At 39.6% G+C, this 20,777-nt stretch overlaps 1 protein-coding gene across 6 annotated transcripts in view; it reads left to right on the top strand.

Moving 5' to 3' along the window:
- Positions 1–20,777, top strand: part of PAX3 (paired box 3) — a 76,575-nt gene that overhangs the window by 52,115 nt on the left and 3,683 nt on the right. For all 6 annotated transcript variants that reach the window (XM_040074096.2, XM_058421917.1, XM_058421918.1 and 3 more), the window contains 2 exons: positions 9,830–9,995; positions 11,093–11,307. In XM_040074096.2, coding sequence (XP_039930030.1) covers positions 9,830–9,995; positions 11,093–11,307 — 381 coding nt within the window. The remainder of the gene's footprint in view (positions 1–9,829; positions 9,996–11,092; positions 11,308–20,777) is intronic.

The raw sequence follows: 20,777 nt of genomic DNA, 5'->3' as shown, positions 1-20,777 counted from the left end.
TTACAGCTGTAGAGTTTGTACATCTGTACATGGATGTTGGGTTTACAACTGTTTAAGAGAACTGCTTCGAAAAACTTTTATGTCTTCCCCATTAATTGTTCCATACCTGCCATGAATATAATACAGAATTTCTGAAGAAGGTCTGATATCCCCATTTGTTTGTTTTATGCATTTGACAGCACTCTGCATGTAATCAGATCAGCTGTTGGCCCAGTTTATGGTTACTTAACTGATTTCATCTGTTGTAGTCTGGGTCTTTCAGGCATTAAAAAGGAGAGAAAAATATTTTTAAAAGGGCAATGTGTCTACAGAGTGCAAGTGAGCAAGGTGGCTGGTACAGTATCTACAGTTCATTTTTAGGTTAGATTTTGAAGTTGACTTGGGATAAATGCTGTAATATTTACTTTATCCTTATTCTCAGTTTAATTCAAAAGAAAATATGTGCCTAAATAACTTCTAAGTCTTCACAGCCTCATGTAGATCTGCGTTGTCTAAAACAAGTTAATGTACGAGAGCAGTAACATAGAGTTAATTTAAATTTTTTAAAAAAGCGGGAACCTGGATTTTTACCTGTCCAAACCCAGGAAAATAGCAGCCAAATTATCCACCCCAGAGTTCAAGGGTCGATTAGGATTTATCCTCTTTAATATCAAAGAAACACATCCCGTGAAAAGTTTAATACTGCAGGCAGAATCTTCTACTGCTCTTTCACCACTTGACATCTACAAATTTCTTGGAAAAGTACATCCCATTTAAATCAGTCTGAATTGCAAGCGTTACTAAGCAAATGTGTGGTTGGGTGACAAGCAAAATGTTGAAGCTTGTGATCTAACAAAGGAAGAGAAATGAGTGGTGACTTGTGGTCTGACCAAGGATACAGGTGAATTTGGTTTCTTTGGTCAAACTATTATGTTTTGACCTTTGAAACTCAGCCCGAGGCATTCAGACTGTGCAAACTGAAATAAGCAACACAAAACACCTCTGACTTTTTAAGACAATCACGCCTATTGCAGCATGGCTCTATTGTTGAGCATCTGTCTTGAAAGGCTCAGACTTTTTACCTGCTAAATATTTTTGCAGAAGACTTCACGCCACATTTCTTGTAAGCGTTTGTTATGACTGTGGGAGAAAATCAGATGTGTGGATGAATTTGTCTGGAAGGCAAACTCAGTTGTGCACGACTCTTTTCTTTACATATTTACAAAATGAAATGCTTGCCAAACAGTTCCATAGATAGACTTGGGCCAGGTAAGAGCAAATCAAGCCCCAGGAATAATTTGCACAGAAAATAACAAAGATATCTTGCTTCACAAGTGTTAGCAACACGAATGGGATCTAGGAGATGATGTTTTGGTCTATGTTAGCTTCGGTGGAAAAATACGATAAAATGAAAAAGACCTTGTTCATGTTTTTCTAAATCAATGACCCACAGCTAGAAGAAAAGCAGAACTCTCATTAACATAACAGCTGTCTTAATGTGGCTTTAACCCTGTGACTTTTTACATTCCTCATGGCTTCCTTGGTTCCCTTGAGACGCATCCTGTCTCACACCACTCGTATGATCTACAGCCTCACAAATTCCCCAGTACCTCTGACATGGATATTTTACCTAACCCAGCATGGAAGAGAGTTCCCAGTCAATCAATGATTAAAATACCAGAACAAAACCTTTCTGGATTAAAGATGAGCTGGGGTTGAAGTAACCAGCCTGTGGGCAGTTTCCTAGTGCACTCCATCTGTCTGGTACCCTTGAAGGCTGGCAGAATGATTTAGCAGTGGATTAAGGGATATAGGATTTGCCTTATCAGCATTCAGCACCTCTCTATAGCCCCTTAAAATAGCCACGTATGATGGGCATGAAATAAAAGACGACCTGTGAAAAGAAAATAACCCTAAGAGACTTGAGGCTGAGAGGGCTGGATAGCCTTACTGAAGTAGCATTCAAGCTTTCTTAGTCACACTTCTTTTTTGGTAACATTATGACAGAGATCAGAGATACCAAATTTTATATGGATATATACACAAAGATCTCTTTGACTGCCTCCCAATAAAGCATTATTTAAAAGAGCTGGCCCTTTGCAGCCTGAATCCAACTAAGCCCAGAAATTTATTTATTTTTTTTTTTCCTTTGGAGTTGTAAGGTCCAATTTTGTACAGTTGTTTTATATTGTCTAGGTAGTTATTTAGTTGGTTACAACTGGATCAACCTTGCTATTCCCTCAGTCCCTCTGTGTAGTACTTGGGTCTCGTGTTTTGTTTTCTCTACCCTGACACCCCTGTGCTTCCCCTTTCCTTCTGCTCCCTGAAGCTATTACTCTCATGAAAGGAAGAGTCTTACACCACTGAACCATATTTTTTCTCACTTCCCTCTGCTGAAGGGTAACCAAAGGCATGTTTCTAACCTGGTTGCTTGGAGGTGGGGGAAAAAACTTGCCTCTGGTCTGGGATCAAGCGTAGAAGATGTCAGTCCCTAAGGGGAATTTTTTGAGAGCTACAAGCAACTGAAAACAGATTTTACACTGTGACTGTTATTTGTGTACCTAATCATGGGAACAGGAAAGTCTTTTGGGGAAAGAAGTGTTCCAACAAACTCCACATTGTAAGAGTCACAAGATGGCAAATAAGCATGGCAAATATCCCAGCACTGGGTGTAATAAAGAATTAAAATGCTCCCTGCAATTCCTCCTGCAGCATCTTTCCACTCAAGGACTGTTGAGTCCTTTCCACTAGTATTTGAACCTAGATGTGATGTGGAGCTGTGACAACCTCCTCTGCTGCCTCTTCCAGAGGCACTTGCCCTTCTCTGCACGTTAGATGCAGAAGAAAGAGGAGAGTTCTTTGGCCTTGTGAGTTTGTTAGATAAAATTCAGAAAGATAAGCACAGGAGGACCCTTCCTTTAAAAATAATAATAAAAAAATAGTGATACTCTGGGAATGTGAAGTTAAAGATTTCCATATATTGAGTAAAAATTTCAACCCTGAAGTATTTTACCTGTCCAGTTTAAAACCTCATTAAAACCATCATTATATTGCAGTGCAGGCCCTTAAGGTCTGTGGCCTGTTTTTTACTGACAATCTGAAGGCAAGTTAGAAAAGTGAATTTATCTCCAGTGTAGAGCAAAGGCTCGTTCTGAGCTTCAGAGCTGTGGAGTTATGGTTTCTGTAACAAATGGTGCATCAAGAATGAAGTGGGTAGTATCTTTTCTGCCCACCTTTAATTCCCACATCAGGTTTTAGACCTGGATGAACTGGGCAAGCTTTGGCAGCAGCTTGGGGCTGTTTCAGATTGATGGGGGCTGGGGGTGGGGAATGTTCACGTCAATCTTTTGGCAAAGGATTTTTAAATAAGGTTCAGGTTTATCCTGTGGCTGGCCAGGAACCTGCCTTGGCCAATGGGTGCTGGCCATGCAGGCAAATCTTTTGGGTGTGTGAGTTGATGGCAGGCATCCAAAATTGCCAGAAATATGTTTCATGAGACTTGTGTATTGGACCACGTTAAGGAGTGCCCCAGCTGTATGGATCCTTGGGGCAGGAGGCCCTGCTGTGAGAAGCAGCTGGCACATGGCCTCCCTGTTTAATTCCAAAATGCAACAGGAAAAATTTGTTGGATTCTTTTTCATCCATGAATAATGGTGAAAAAGAAGGGCAAGTCAGGAAGAATTCTGAATCATGACTATTTCCCACCCTGAAGAGTTCCTTCTCAGCCAAATCCCAGTTTTAAACTGATTTTCTTGAAGACATTAAAAAAAAAAAAATTGTTTATCAACAGAGCATGTCTGAAAATTTAGGCAGATCTCTCCAGGCTACTAGCATGGAATTGAGTGTTCCCATGTCAAAGTTGTAATCAGCTTGTAAGCTATTGTAAAAACCTTATTATAACCTCAACAAATAAGTCCCAAGAGCTCAGATGTCTTGAATAGCTAGAAGAAAAAATATTTAAAAATATATATTTTAAGTTTTGTGCTTGCATATTATTTTCTTTGTTTCACTGTGGCACAGGGAGGGAAAGAGTTTGGAGAGGATTGAGGGGAAAGGTGAGAGAAGTAATGACTCTTGAGCTAGTAGTAAAGTTTAAAGGCTCTGAAGTCCAATTTCTCAGCTTTAATAATCTTTTCTCAGCAGAAAACAGTGAAAAGCACTCCCTGAGAAGTCACTGGGGAGGGGGTATCTGTGCCAAAATAAAGTCTTGACTTGCTTTCAGCTCCTCTGAAATGGCTTGAGCATATACACTGAACTCAGTCCTGTGGGAAGATGGGGCAAAGGAATCTAGGATGGATTCAAGAACACTCCAGACCTTTCATCAGATCTTTGCAGTTATTCCTGATGTGGTTTGTGGAGAATTTCTGATGCTTTTTCTTGAGACCGAACCTCTTGCACCATAAAAAGGCTAAAGAAAGAAAATGCTGTGTGCATCCTTGCAGTAGATAACCCTGTAATTGCAGGTCCCCCCTCCCCTGTAAAAGGGGAAATTTATGGGTAAATTAACCAACTGCATTCATATGCAGGCCTAAGAGGACATTTTTAAATATAAAGGAAAAGCGAAATGTGATTTTGATTGTCTCTTTCTGGTCTCCCTGCTGCCTAAGGGCTCTAATTAGCGTCACTTTAACTTATAAATACACAGTTCAATTTGCTTATCACTCAATAATTTTCAGAACTATTCAGCTGCAGTTTTTTAGAAGTATTTTTGTAGGACTGAGTAAAAGTTTTCTCAAAGAAACCTAAGAAATCAGAGTATGTTGGATCACACTGGGAGGTGGTTGGAAGTCCCTGTTCTCTTTGGCACAATCTAGTGGCTTTTTGGTCTGTGTTGTTTTTTTGTTTTATGTGTGGTGTGTTGGGTTTCATTTTGACTTTTTTTTTATTTTGGTTTGGTTTTATGGGGGGGGGGTTTGTTTGGTAAGTTTTCCCCTTTTATTCCCACCCTCTCCCTCCCTCCCAGTAAGTTTTCAAAGGACTCTGGTTTTTAACACACCGATAACACGTAGTATCCTAAAAAGCATCACTTCCCATCCCCACAAAGAGCAGGCTTTGGCAGGCAGGGAACCTCAGCATTGTGACATCCCACTGGTGGCTACGGCAGGTTGCTCTCAGCAGGTTTTGGGCACAGCTTTGGGATGCTGTGAAGGGCACATGGTGTGTGTCTATAGGTGGTGAACCTTATTCCTATGGGGGTGTGCAGATGTCACAGTCAAGCTGATTTTTCAACTGGTTGTGCTAAAAAGCAATTCTGTTTCTACTCATTCTTCATCCCATGGCTGCTCTCTCTGCAGCTCATTGCACTGATACCATGGTGAGCCAGGATGGAGACTCACCCTTCTGCAAAAAAAGAAAAGGGAGGATAAAAAAATCTTATTTTCTGTGCACAACCTCCGAGGGCAGCTGAAGTAAGCAGGGTCTGGCGTGTGTAGGGACTGCAGGAGCAGACACTGAGGGTGTCTGTAGAAGTCACACTGCCATGTTTTGCAAAGGTAGCAGAGTCAGCTCTGCCTGGGCTGGTGGAGCTCAGCTTTGTTTGCAGTTTCCTTCTTCAGCCTCCCCTCTTCCCAAGGCACCCGTGCTGCTTCTGGGACAGCCCGTGTTCTTTCCCTGGGGGAACATCCACCAAGGCCTCCGGCTTCCAGGATGGTCAGACTTTGTTTTGAACATGTGAATTTCGTGGGAAGGGAGAGGTGGGGAATAGTATGGTGGGGGAGGCAGTTACCATGAAAAATATCATGAGGAAAAACCAAACCAGCCCCTCCCTCCCCCTATCTAAAATCCATCTAAAATTAGAAGTGCCGTTAACAATACTTCAGTGTTTTGACTTTTGTGTTTCTGGCACTCATGCTTCCAATGGTCAGGACTTTGTATAACAAAATATTCATGGGTTTTTTGCAACATTCACATCTTGAATGTTTTGCCCTGTTGAATCAGAGATCTTTTTGCCTTAAAAGCACACAGAGCACTCTATGTTTATGATGAGACTGTCGAAATGTCAAGGCTAATTACACTAGTGTGTTCCCAAGAGAATAAATGCATCTTCTAAAGAATATCATGTTGAGATCTACAGAATAAGATATTGGCATGATAACTTGCAAACTAGTTTAAGAAAAAATGATAATAAGAGCCAGGATCCAAATATCAGGAAATAGAGATGGAAGAAACCTATTAGTTCACCTTATCCATCTACATTGGTGCAAAATACAGTTTTTATGTTCTGCTGCAGAGTGATTCTTGTTTTGGTTAATCGAGTCCCAAGTGCTTGAAAAACTGGAGCCTCCAGTACTTAAAGCACTGCTTACCCCCTGATTTGTTCTATATTTCACCCTCTTCAGTTCTCATTTTGAGATATAAATGTTGGCCAGACACTGGGATTCATGTTTGTTTCCAAATCATCTGGATCATTTACATTCCATCTTTGAAAGTGACATAGGAACCAAGGAGTCCAAGCCTCACCACGGTGAGTGTGACTTGGCTTCTGTGCAGACATAGTTTTTGAATGCTTGGGTCCCTCAGCCAAGTCATGTTTCCTCTGTCCATGTTTAGATAGTTTAGAGTTTGATTTCTGCTGTGCCCACTGCAGGGTAGCACTTTCTCACAGGGTGACATTTGGGATCTCCTCCAGGGGCTGCTTTGTACTGGAAGCATCCCTGCAGCCAGATGATGATTGTGCCTCTAAAAAGGAGGCTGTGGGAGAGCAGGAGGATCCTATGGGGACCTGCTAGATTTGAAAAGGCCACTCATAAAATGAAGATTTTTTCACATTGGTGGAAGTTGAAATCTGTTGCACGTAAGGGGACATTATATTTAAATCATATTGGAAATATACAAACAAAAGAAAATACTCGCCCAGGTGTTTACAATATGTTTCTAAGCAGACACACTGGCTTGTGGTGACTGGATTTATTTTTAAGTTTTGGCTTGAGATTAGCAAAGTTTTTCAAGTTTTCTTTAGTGGTAGTAGTATACATGGATTTTTCATGATTTAATGGATGAAAATTTAAGAAATGAAAAAAAAAATCTAGATTCTTGAAATAGATCAAGGCAAATGATTGTAGTCTAATGGAAATGTTAAAATCTTCAATAATTTCAGTTAAAATAATGTATAACTGCGTCTGAATAAAGCTTGGGATTTGACTAATTTTAATATGCATTACGTAAAATTTAAATAAAATACTTAGGCTTGAGTTATTTAGGCTTCAGTTATTTAGTTTTTAGTAACTTTTTCTTGATTTGGTGGCTTTTTTATTTTTGTTTTCTTATGTGCCTCTGCCATTCCGTGGCAATGAACTTGTCTGGTATTAGCAGCAACAAATCTTGCTCTGTAGTTTTGCACTTGTTCAAGAGGTTTTGGGAGTTAATTTTGGACTAACTCTGGTGCTAGTCAGGCGCCATCTGCCTTCCTGCCACCAGGGAAAGCAAGAGGGCATGTGCCAGTGCCATGTGACATGGGTGCCCATCAGGTAGCGCTCATGTAGCACATCCCAAACGTAGGGCTGAGGTGGCAATACCCAGCCCTGTTTCTGCACAGCCCAGCCAGGTTTCTGCACCCCTGCAAAGTCCCCCTTAATGTAATGGGGCTCCAGGTAGCAACAAAGCCCTGCACAACAATGTCCATTGTGGGGCTGCTGCAGAGTTTTTGATACCACGGAGTGTGTCCCTTACAGAGGTGTCTAATAGGTAGCTGCGGTAGTGGAAAAAATGCAAGTCTACAAAATGAGCCAAAAATCTGTCTGTAAATGAAAATATAAGATTTGGCATTTATGTATATCACTTACTACTGAATTAAAGTTTGGGATCTGGCTCATATCTGGAGTTTGAAGGCAAAGGTTTATCTGTAGAGAAAACAAATCTTGTTACCTCACTTTCCTGAGTGAAATCCACTCCCATAGAGTAGTTCAGTTGGTGTTCCCAAAGCACTTGGAGATCATGAGATAACCCTCTTGACCTGAAGAAGAGAGAGTGTCAAGGCAACAAGCCGTAGTTAATGACCCGGGTCAGCTAATTACAAGCGTTTGCTGTTCTCTGATCACTCTTTGACCTCCATTATCCTTCCTAAGTGCTCTTTGGATCTTTAGCAAAGTCTCTTTCTTGCTCTACAGGCTGAATCTAGACCCATACTCAGCTACTGCTCCCGTCAGGTTTTGCATCTCCACCCCCTTGCCTTGTCCCTGGCAGCTGCTTTCAGAAATGGTTCATGTGGCGACAGAGTTTGTATAGCAAAACAACAAGAGAGGGATTTGTGACATAGAACAGAGGCTCCACCTATCCCTCTGTCCTAGATCTTAAACTGGACTGGGAGTGTATAATTGAGGAGTAGATGTCGCGGCCAAAGAAGGAGGCAGCTGTGTGAACTGAGCATCTCATTCTGAAAAGAGGATGAAGTCAGAACAAACTACATGGTGACAGATGGCCTATGTCAGAAACCAGATGGCCCAGTGAGTCCCACTACTCCTGTCATGCAGCAGCAAGCGGAGGAGAAGCCCACAGGGTAGCCCAAAGTGTTGTTACCCTCTTGTGTGAGGACACTCATGGTTTATAAATGGTGTTACACTTAGAATCCCAGTCTGTGATGCCTGATTCATAAACCAGCAAGGGCTGCTTGCTGGAAGGGTTACAGATCTGACCCCCATCTTACACAAATACATCTATATGTGGCTCATCAGCTAACATGCCTCAGCAGCTTTCAGGCCAGGCTGCTTTACAGGCTGTGCAGATCTACTTTATCAGATGTTATCACTCAGTTGAGGTCTTATCTAATTAATTGTCTCTATAGAGGAGCACTGCAGCTGCTTCAGGGTGTAGGATTATGAGCAACTGTTTGCTTGTTTACAAATGTGTGCAGTCTCTTTTACCTTAACCAACCATTCTTTCCTTCATTGCTCCACAATGGAGCTGAGAGCTGGATCAGGAGCTTACTCTGACCCTGCAACAAGGCAATGTGCCTGCACCCTGCTCCAGGCACCCCTGCACTGACTCCTTGCCCTTCCAATTTGCGATGTGTGGAACTACTATAATATCAAAATTAACAAATGTGTTTTGCAACTCCTAAGTCTGCATTTGTGATGTCTTGCCTCTTCCTATCTTGGATGTAGTAAGAACCATCCAAGACTTGGAAAACTTAAAACATGAGCTGAGAATGATGTGAAGAAAAGCAGATTTATAGCTAAAATGTCCAACAAATCCAAACCCCATCTGGTTGGTGTGCTGTCCTGGGAACAGATTTCAAAGTGGTTCTGAAATGCTAATCTAGTTCTGAAGTTCTGACCTACTGTTGTAAGTTTATTAAGAGTTGTTTTGCGCACATGTGAACACATGAAAACTTGCTGGGAGGGATTTGTGTATTTTGTACATGGGGCTCGTATTTTTCTAATTAAAACCTTAAAGTTCTGTTGGTCTTTAGGGCAATATAGTATCCTAATATATAAGTACGTGCACTTTCTAACAGTGCATTAAGCGATGCCACTAAGTTGTCAGCAATTTAAAGACAATACAGTACCGACTACACAGCTTTGGTTGGCACTTAGATTAAAAGGAGAGGTTGCCTCTTCCTCATTAATCTGGCACAGTAAGGATAGTGATTAAAACCACTAAAACTTGAAAGAGTAGCCAGCTTTTTTCTCAGGAGAGGTTGTATTTGAGAAGAAACTAGGGATCAGAATTCCTGTGTTGAATCTGTTGGACCATGGAAATATGTGCCAAGGGCGCCTTTCTGGTCTCAGAGCAGTGTGCATCTTCTGCATCTCTCATCTCAGACACCGAGCGTGTTTGAAATGCAGTGCCTTATTCCTGATACATCTGTACTAAATGTGCAAAAATCAGATGTTCATATTTAAAACATTTGCAGGTCTGGTTTAGTAATCGTCGTGCCAGATGGAGGAAACAGGCAGGAGCCAACCAACTGATGGCTTTCAACCATCTGATCCCTGGAGGATTCCCACCCAGTGCCATGCCGACCCTGCCGACGTACCAGCTCTCTGAGCCCTCCTACCAACCCACCTCCATACCGCAAGGTACAGTAGCCCACAGGTACTTGGTTAAAATAGTGTTATTGGGGGGGTTTCCTGCGCTCATCCATTGTAGAAATATTTCCTTTTCTAATCTGTTGGCTAATTTAGTGTCTGACTCAGGGAGGACCCTGCAAGCCTGTTTATTTTAAACATGTAAGAGCTCAGATTTGTTTTGCTGCAAGAAAGGGGTGGTTCCATGTGAAAGGTGCTCTCCAGAGGAATAGTCACCTTCTGCCCAGCAGACGTGCAGCTTTGGTAAAGTGACAGACACTCCTCCTTGTCCTGCCACTGCATTGGCCTGCTTTGCTGGAAGTGTCTGGTGTGATGTAGGAGACCAGGTGCACTCTGTCTTTGTTGTGACTATCAGCGATGGAGCATTGGAACTTCTGTAAATACTCTGAATATTATCTGATGGTGGAGGAAACACCTATTCAGACCACCTTGTTTCACATCAGACAGTAGCCAGTCTCAGTAGAGTACAAATTTTTCTTAATGTTATCAGAAAATCTGTAAACTTTGATGGATTTGAGTGGGAGAGGAAAGACCCTCAAATCTAGGCTTTGTTAGATTTTACTATTAAATAAAAACCTTATGAGTGACATTTTATAAAATAAGTCATGTGCTCTTATTTCTTCCTCCTTGAGATTTGGATCCTAACACTTGGTAGCCATTCTAATTGAGGGAATTTTTCAAAGCTCAGGGCATCTCCCATCCACTGCATGACTTGATACAAACCATAGTGGGATTTCTGAGCTGTGACCAGGAGGGGAAAGCTGGTCTTAGAAGTAAACAAACAAATATTTTCCTTTATTTTTATATATAGACATATAAAAAAAATATTGCTGACAGAATGTGCTCACTAAGGGTTGTTTGAAAACCACATGTCTATTGTTATGATATTTACAGTCTGCTTAAGAATTTTTTTGTGTAAACTCACAGGCCAGTTAAATATCCAGCAATATTATGGATTTACTTTTCTACTTAACCAGTATTCAGATGCAGGTTCTGATGCAGTTCTCTTAAGCTGAGCTTCACATAATGAATTTATTATGCCAGAAGTAAAGGAGAAAAACATATCAACATGTTTCTTCTGCTTCCAGCCGTGTCTGATCCAAGCAGTACCGTCCATAGACCTCAGCCTCTCCCTCCAAGCACTGTACACCAAAGCAGCCTCCCTTCAAACCCAGAGAGCAGCTCTGCCTATTGCCTCCCCAGCAGCAGGCATGGATTTTCCAGCTATACAGACAGCTTTGTGCCTCCGTCCGGGCCCTCCAATCCCATGAACCCTGCCATTGGCAATGGCCTCTCACCTCAGGTCAGTCCTGTGTTTTCAGACAGAGGATTTGCTGTATACCAGAACCAAAGAGTCTATTCCCTCAGGCCACGGTATAATGAATTGCCAAATTTAAACCATAATGTATTCTTTATATAAGCCACATGATTTCAGTTTGCTAGTTTCCTTTTTTTTTTTTTTTTTAAATTTTTTTCCCCTCCTACTGGCTGAATGAAGAGTCATAGCTTATATTTAATTTCCACTGATTTATAATGGAATCATGGAGACTTCATGTTTGCATTCAGTTGTCGAGCATTTGTAATGTACCGCTATTCTCCTGAAGATTCACAGCTAAGTACAGAAAAACTTGTATTTTTTCTGTGAAAAAAATAACCTCATCAAGATTTTACCAAGTGGTCCAGAAAAATTATGAGCAAGTTGTATGAAGAGAGTTCCAAGGACTGAGAAATGTGTATTGAAATGAGCTATAATCGAGTTATAAATACATAAATTAGAAGTATCACTGCTCTTTGGCAATATATAAATCCATGAATACCATAATTGTTTTTCTAATTTGCGTGAGCTCTTTTAAGGGAATCTGGTTAATAAATTGCCTCGATAATTGAGTGTCAAAAGATTGGTTAAATTTTCCTACACACACCATCTGTCTGAAGCTGACACTATTAGTTAAAGCTTGAATAGATGGTAGTTTATTTTATTAGCAAGATATTTGCCCAGGTGCTTGGAAAGAGATGTCCACTAAATTCTGAGGAGTCACAAAGAGGATGCAATCTATAATTACGATCTGGAATCTCTTCAGGGCTGAAAGTGAGAGTTTTAACAGCTTTATCTGCTTTCTACCCTTTTTTCCTCTCAGTGGTTAGAAAAACAGAGAGAAGCTCAGAATGACACAAATGAAAAGTGAAAAGACAATTATACTCAATTACACACTAATCACTGACTATCACCACTGCCTAAGCAGGGAGAGGGCATTCTAATAGGCAGAAAATGAGATTTTAATGGCACAAAGGGTGGCCAAAATAACGACTCGTATATCTTTGCCTCCTTCGTTTTCTTCAACTTGTGGTTTGCATCTCGGGAGTGCAGTTCCTGGTTCCTGTGCAACGGTGATAACTCTGTGCAGCTGAAAAGTTCAAAGGCACTGGAGTTGAAAAGAATGAATAACAAAGGCAATGAAATAAACATTTTTGCCCAAAGGCAAAAGTTCATAAACCCTTTTTTGTAACGGTAAATGTAATTAAGATTCACAGATTCCTATGGCATAGAGTAGGGTACAAAACTTTGTGGCTTGAAACCTTAGGAAAAAAATACCACCAGAAAAACAAATGGATGTACTTCCAACAAGACTTGAATAGATTTTGTTTGAAATAATTCTGATTTCTAAATGCAAACTTCAACAAAATCCATGGCATTATATTAGGGGTTTCTTTGTTTTGTTTTGTTTTGTTTTGTTTTTTTAATGGCTGGTTTCACAGTGTGCAAAGCTTACACATTTTTGAAATGATTATCTATCTGGTTTTCAGTGTTAATCCATAAAATGTAGTTGTTAGTGTCAGTTTAAATGTGTGTTGATTCTGGCTATGGAAAATGTGATCTTTTTTTTCCTTTTTTCCGCTTTCACAATGCTTTCATTGTCTGTGACACAGAAGTGGAGCACAACAGTAAAGAAATCTTGTGATGGTTGGGCAAAATGGGACAAAAATGTGAGGCCAGGTCTCCTCCTGCCAAAATCTTGCTGATTGGAGGTTTGATGTAATCAAAATGAGATTCTGTGCTTTTTTTACACCCAGCCCTGTCTTTACATTGGGAGACTTCAGTTGTTTTGTTTGTTTGTTTATTTGTTTGTTTTCCTTAGACTTCTGAAACCTTTTGCTAACCCAGAGTTTAGTGCTTCTGGCTGTGTCCAGCTCTACCAACGGGTTTAGGGGGATGCTGTTCCCTCTAAAGCTGACATCGTGCTTTCATTGCTCAGTGCATAGAGGAGATTACTTATATCCGTTTACATTTGGAACAACTTCTTGGCAACAGAATGATTACATTCAACAGATGGTAAAAATCCCCCCATCAAACAATCAGACGAAAAACCCAGACCTAAATTCATATGGCATTATCAACAGCTTCCCTATATCAGTTTTGGTGCCTAAACAATGAGTTAGAGACCTGCATAAAATGTAGAGATGTATAAGGTGACACACTTGGATTTTGTGTTTATATAATGCAGTAGTACAGCCTCAAATATGTAAATCATGTGCAACAAATTGTGTGGCTGTAGCAAACCAGTGGAACTCTTGATGGCCAAAGGAGCCTCAGCTGCTGGTCACAGTGTTGGAGTGTGAAATGTCCCTTAGTTGTGGGGTTTGTCACTGTGCATCTCCTCTCCGTGCTTCCTCAGGGCTCTTCCTGAGGTGCTGAACGAGGGGCTGAGGTAGGGTAGAGTTGAAAGCCAGCTCTGCATTTGGGGTTTCATGAAAAAGGGGAATGGGAGTTTTCCTGCTGAGTGGGCATTTTGCACTGCCCTGCCTGTGTGCGTGGAATTTAGATGAGAAGGAAAGAGGGTCTATTTACTAGGCACAGCATTTTTTTACCACAATAAATCTGGGTGTGTGAGCAATTAACATAATGTTTCCACCCATCCATGTGTCTCTTGCAGGCAAGTGCTCCTGACAAACTGAGTCCAAAGCTGAATTTGTGGTGACTGTAGAAGGGAGGGGGAAGAGGGGGGCTTTGTCTGAAGCCCAGATAATATTTTATGGTTAAAAAACCCCCACCCTTAGAACATACAGAACAAAATCTAATACTAAGATACACAGGATCTCATTCTTAGCAGATTTAAACCTCTTTCTCCTCTTAGTCATTGATTTATTACAAATGAGGTCTGACCCAAAGATGCCAGGACAGCATTATTTTCTATGTAGAATGGTTCCCTTCTAACTTTTTTCTTGAATATGACCGACAAATATGATGCTTAAGGTGAGCACTGGTGAAGGCAGAGGCCAAGCAGAGACACCTAGAATGATGTGATTTATTTTTATTGTATTAGCCTTGAATTTTGGGGTGAGAGGGGACTGTATTTCTCAGTTCTAGGAAGCAGAATGCTCCATTACATACCTGTCTTGCAAGCTGGAAGTTGAAAATCTGTTGGTCTTGTTTAAAAATATAAGAGAACAGAAAGAATTCCACCTTGTTTAATATTTTTTAACATCAAGACAAGATCAGCAGATATCCTTCAGATGACTGATTATTCTTCTTCTCATCTGGTTTATTCATTACTACCTGGATGTGGTGAGAGAATCTCTGTCTTGCAGGCATGCAACGGGTTGACTTTTGCTGGAAAAAGTCAAGGATTGGTGTCTTGGGAAGCTGGCAGCCTGGAGTGTTTGTATTTCATGAAAAAGCAACTCAACTGCAAGCATGCCATCTCAGCCAGGGCTCTTTGAATATAATGTCAGAAAAGAGATTATTAGTGTGTAATATATGTAAATTGCATATTTTTATGTTTTCTATGCCTATTATGCGGCTTCTTGCCTATCATGCATACATTTATGGGAATATTGTATTTCCTTTTCAAATTAGGTTTTAGTTGCTTAGTGAATTTTCTTTTAACAAATGTTTTTTTAACTCAGAATTATGAGGGGATAGCATATCTGGACATTAATGTATGTATACAGGACTTAGGCGTGCTTTTGGATTGGCATGGCCCTTTATGATTAGTGGCCATCGCTGGCTTTTTGCTGTGAAGCAGAACAATGACTGCAGAAACACTTGTCTCACAACTGCAGGTGTATGGTCTTAGTAAAGGGCAGATTGTTTTAAAGGCAGGATATCAGTATTTTGAACTGCTTCATTTAAGATAAGGAAAAGGGTTTTTCCGGTGTACATCAGCATCCCCTGACCTCCTCATGTGCTTTTTATTAGTGTCAGAACAGCAGAGTTTGCCCTACACCGGGTCAGGCAGTTTGCTGGTTTGGAGAGTGCTGTTCTGGCTGCTGTGGATTCAGGTGGAGCAGTGACACTCTGCCTGGATTGCTGCCCACGAGGCAGTGTGCTTCCTGTATTTAATCTGTAGGGTAGTTTACCTGTTGGATGTTTAACCTGTAGGATAATCCAGGCTTAAACAGTACTTCAGTTTAAGATTTTACTGGGCAAAGAACAAACATGTGTAACCTGTCTCCTGCTAGGCATAATTTTTTTCCCTCCTTGCCCTCTAGAAAACTTCTCAGACCTACTCTTTTCCTTGCCTTCTCCCCCCATAATTGAATCAAACCCGTAGCTTTAAAGGCTGCAGTTTTAACAGGGGAAATGGATTGAGTATTGAATGGGCTGTGTAGGAGATCAGAACAGTCTTTAACAAAGTTTGCAGTTTCATACCATTACCTGGAGCTCAGGAATAATCTTGATAAGAAAATCCCCCAAACTTTTCTGTGAACAGTAGTAAAGATGCAAGCTGTTTCAAGGTTTCTTTCTTCTACTGTCAAAACATTTCACTGCCAGAGTTTAAGAGTTACCCTGTAGCTCCTTTTGGTGAGGTAGATCTTAGGCAATGTGCTTCTCTTAAGTCTTAGAGAGCACTTGGTTTTCATTAACCTGATGTATGAAACTGATAGCAGCTGTCGAATCAGTTAGATATGTTCATATTGTCTTGTTAACTCTGTTTTTAAGGGAGGCACAGGAACCAGGGCTAAAAATTTTCATTCCCTCATTAAGAGGGACAAGAGCAGTGAAAAAGCAACTATTAATTCATCATACTTTTCCCTGTACCTTCTGTTGGATTGAACAACCTTGAACTGGTTGCCCACAGAAACATTTGGGTTCGAATCTCACAGCAATGTGAAGCTCATGATCTTTGGCACGATGCACTTGGCTTTAAGAGCTCTTTGGTTAATGACCCAAGAACATGAGACAGGTCATGGATTTCTTGTAAGATAGTTAATTCACATGATATAATTTTCATGAACACAGGTTTTTGTTCTCTCTTTTTTTTTTTTAAATTTAAAAACAGAAGTTCAGACAATGAGGCTGATTATTTTTTGCTTCTGTGCGTGAAACAGATGAGAGTCAATAGTTTTGTAATTGTTACTGTGTAAAAAGAGCATGTATTATTTATTTTGTAAATATACTAATATTTTATATAAACTATTTTATACAAGTATATACTTATAGATAATATATGTACTAAAGACATTAGTATAGCAGAAAAAATAAACAGGTGATGGTATTTTTTTTGAATGTCCACCTTAACTTTTCTCTTTTGGTTTGTTTCGCTTTCAGCCATAACAAATCCATACGTCCCAACTGTTGAGGGAAGGTGTGTGAGAGCTGAGCTAGTGACAGCTGGGCTGGTGTTTATAATGGCCAGAATCCTTCTTTTGTGTTTGGAGCTGAATAGAAGGTGGGAGGAGGAGAGTTCATAGGCAAAGAGCAACCCAGTGCCAAATTTAGGCTTGTTATGAATCCTTTTGGGTAATATTGCCAGAGCTGACATGAGGCTCCAGCCTCTAAGGCTGCCTGAAAAAATTGTGAGATGTTTAATTGTATAGGTATGCTTACGTATTCATAAATTATGAGTATATGTTCATCTTTGAGCTTTGTTTTTACCTTTTCAGTCATCTTTGGTTGCTTTTCATAGCAGGGGCTAAAGAATTAGCTGATCTTGGAATTATTTTGGTGATGGTACCAAGTTCTAGGACTCTGTGATATAGCACTTAAAAAAACCCGTGAGTTTTGTGACAGACTGTACTAATGTTTTGAATAATGTTTGGTAATTCTCTCTAGGTAAAAATGTATTTAATGAAAGAATCAAGTTATCCTCTTAATTATCCTAGATGTGCACCAGTACACCTTGTCTAATTCCAGTGTAGGTACCAGTGGTTCCTGGTGGTGTGAAATCAGTATGAGGTCTCATTTGGTATGAGTATGCAGAGAGTCAGATCATCAGTGTCCAAAGTCAGTATATCTGCTCTTATTTTCATCAGCCAAGTATGTGGTTGCCATCTCTTGCCAATTAGCAAAAAAGTGCTTTCTGTCTGGTTTCCTGTATTCAATAGAAATATTCGTATATATAAAATGAATCAGCAACCTGGTTCTAGGATCCCATAGATATAGATCCATATAGCTAATTAACTTTAAATAATCCCCTAAAATCTCTCATTATGGTACATGATAGCAATCCTTTTTGTGTGCAATATTTTGTTTTTTGAGAGATTTCTCTACAGTGAAGAGAGTTAACAGCAGGTAATGCCATTCATCTCGGAAGGAGTTTGAAATTTTCAGTGTTAGTGATGAATGAGGGTATCTGACCCACATCTGTTTTACATTAGAATGGAACATTGCCCTGACATCGTTAGGAGCATTTGTCAAGATTCCCTGGACAGAGCTTCTGTAAATTACATGCTGCAAATGTGTCAGGGTCAGATAAGAGGATATCATTAACTGTGCTAAAGTTTACTCATGGTTCTGTCGTTCAACTTAATATGTTAACTGCCACCCGTTTTCCTTGAGCTGTTTCATTAAATCTTTCATTCGCAGGAGGGGAAAAATAGTATCACTGTACCCCAAAAAATATTGCACATGTTCTTTTCTCATAAATCATATTAATTGCAGGCATGGTCACAAAGCATATTAAACACAGGCATGCGTAAATGAATTAAAACATATGAGCATTTTATTGTGCCTATGGAGGGTCCTAGATCCTCAAACACTAACCCTGTTAGCAGCCAGAAGGTTTCATTTCAATAAAATAAGCGGGTTTTTTTTTGTTTGTTTGTTCGTTTTTTGTTATTTTTTTTAGTTTAATGGCCTTTATTTTGGTGATAATAGAAGTATTTTCCAACAGCTGATAGTGGACCAGACATTGTGTTCATGCCTTCAAGGCTTTCATCACTTGAGTTCTCTTTCTTGATCCTATCCTCAGCTGGAGATTCTGTGCTGTGTCCATTGCCAAGGGATTTGTCCTAATGAATATTTTGGATTGCTTCAGATGTGTTCTCTCAGAAAAATGGAAAAACTTTTCTGTAGAATTTGGTTGTTGCAGTCCACTGTGTTCTGTTTAGTCATTCCTAATTTCACCTTTGTTTTCTAATAGAATGATTTTACCAATTATATATTGTATTTTATTGTATAAGCACAAAGGCCGTGCATCAACATTCCTGTGTGTGTTTTGTAAAAGGTGAGAACAAAATATATGTAGCTAAAAAACTTAAATTGGGGCAGTGGGGATTGCATTTATAGGAGTTCTACTCTAAAATAAATTTAATAATTATTGTATCTCTTTAATGTGGTGTTACCCCAGCCCTTGGATTCTGGGTCAGTGAGGCTGATAACTACTAATTCAGCTGTCCCAAAGTGATCTAGAAGGAAGCACATATTTTCCAGTAATTTGGACGGTATAGAGATTGAACAAATTTATTTTCTACTTTAAATATTATAAAGCGATCAGACCGGTTTACTTCCTTAAAACTGTACTGCTTCATACCCGCAGAAGAGCTGAGGTGCAAAATCCAGATCCTTGAGCGTCTCCTGTGCAGCGCTGAGCTGAGGGTGCTGAGCATCTTGCAGCCATGGCCCGTTAATGGATTTCTAATTGATTAGGTGAAAGTTAGCCATGCCCTTCCTGTAACTCCTTGTATGGGTGAGAAGGTCATGGCACATACCGCAGCAAAGACTCCTGCCCTGAGGCTACTTCCCTTAGAGCTTTCAAAACAGACATGACCAAAAATCAAATTATTTAGATACTAATCAACTGCAGGATGATTCTGAAGGCCTCTGAGGAAGATATTTCTGGGAAGCTGGTTACTGTTCAGACTTCAGTTTTCTCCAGCTCAGAGACAGACGGCTCAGTCAGTTCTGCTCCAGAATATTTACTAGGTGCATGTCCACTTAATAAAAAGATACCTAATAATTTTCTAATTTAAAAAAAATTAAAATAAATCTCACCAAATGCTAATTTTGGTTTATCAAAGAGAAGAACTCTCTATCCAAATAGAGTTGCTAATGATGTTTGAATGGCATTTCAGACTGTCTGGACCCAGGTTTAAATTTCAAGACAAATCTCCAATTTTAAAACAGCTCCCAATCTGAAAGTTTTTGAGCTCATGCTTTTTTGCTCTCAAAGTCCAAATAATTCTGTCTCAGGTTTTATTCTATTGAAAATATTAAATTGAAAAAAAAAAACCCAAACAAAAAACAACAACAACAAAATCCCTCTAGTTGAAATACACAGTTGGTAAAATAGTTATTTACCCAAAATAACAATTGGTCCTAAAAGTGCTGGTAGAGAGCACTGATGTGAGAGCCCTTAGGCAGAGAAGAGTTCCCCTGTGACATGGGCCCAGCCCAGCCCCTTCTCCCTGCTCTTGAACTTGGAACAGAACATGGGGAATTCCTGTAAATATTGGTGTCACCCTGGCCCTACATGGCAATGGAAAGGACTGTGCACTTGAGATTTCTGATAAACCCCTGTGCATGTTAAACCGTAGTCAAAACCATGATGCCCCTGCCAACATAAATATTCCCAAAGTAGTAATTTTTTTTTTATTTTTTTTTATTTTTTTTTTTAGTTCTTTCTCTTCTTTTAAGTCTATTAGTGTTAATTTCAAAGAACAAGGATTAATATAACCCAAATGAACATAGGTTCTAATACTGTGCCCTGCTGATGCAGTGTCAGGTCATTAAGCATGCTACATTTTGGACCATATCAAATCCCAAAGATATAAGAAAATATTTGGAATTTCTGAAACAGAAAAGCTTGCAAAAAAATTAGAAATTTTAATACTTTTCAGAACCAATTTTTGGAATAAAAACTTGAGGGCCCAGCATTTTCAACTTTTGGGAAGTTTGGGCACAAAATGATGTACAGATAACATGATTTTTCAATCTGTGGTGATTTCAGAGTTGTTCTTTCATTATTAGCCACAAGTTCTTTTAACAGGTTTTAGGCATTGAATGTATTTGTTGGATTAAATAGAAAATATCTTACATCCTGAATCCAAATTCATCTTGTTTTTATAACTTAAAAGTTGTAGGATTTCAATATCTGAATGCAGTCATTTCATATATTTTGGAATTTCTTTTTGTATGAATGCTTCAGTTTGTGAAACATTCAGCAAATACCACTGGTTAAACTCATGTTTTTCAGCTTAGTAAATCAGAAGTGATCATTCCAGTTCTATACTGTTATAGTAGTAACTGAACTTCTTTCTCAGCATGTTTTTTTTAGTGAGATATCTTGGGTGCATTTGATGCAAACATATTTTGTGTTCTCCACGTGTTCTTTCTGAACTACTCTGTTTCTACCTCTTTTTCTTTTCCTAATCAGACATGTAAAAGTTGGGTAGGTCTTCTTTCCTACCTAAATCACTATCCCTGGATCTTGTTTCATCTACTTATTAAAAAAAACAAACCCCAAATCAACAAAAAAGCAAATGACTCCGATCTGGAAACACAAGCTCCCTGCAATAATAATACCTTTTAGTTTGTAATGGAAAATAAGTACA

The sequence above is a fragment of the Hirundo rustica genome, chromosome 10 (genome assembly GCF_015227805.2).
Source record: "Hirundo rustica isolate bHirRus1 chromosome 10, bHirRus1.pri.v3, whole genome shotgun sequence".
Classification (NCBI taxonomy): Eukaryota; Metazoa; Chordata; class Aves; order Passeriformes; family Hirundinidae; genus Hirundo; species Hirundo rustica.
Note: the sequence above shows the minus strand (reverse complement) of the source record. Positions and strands in the feature narration are given on the sequence as shown.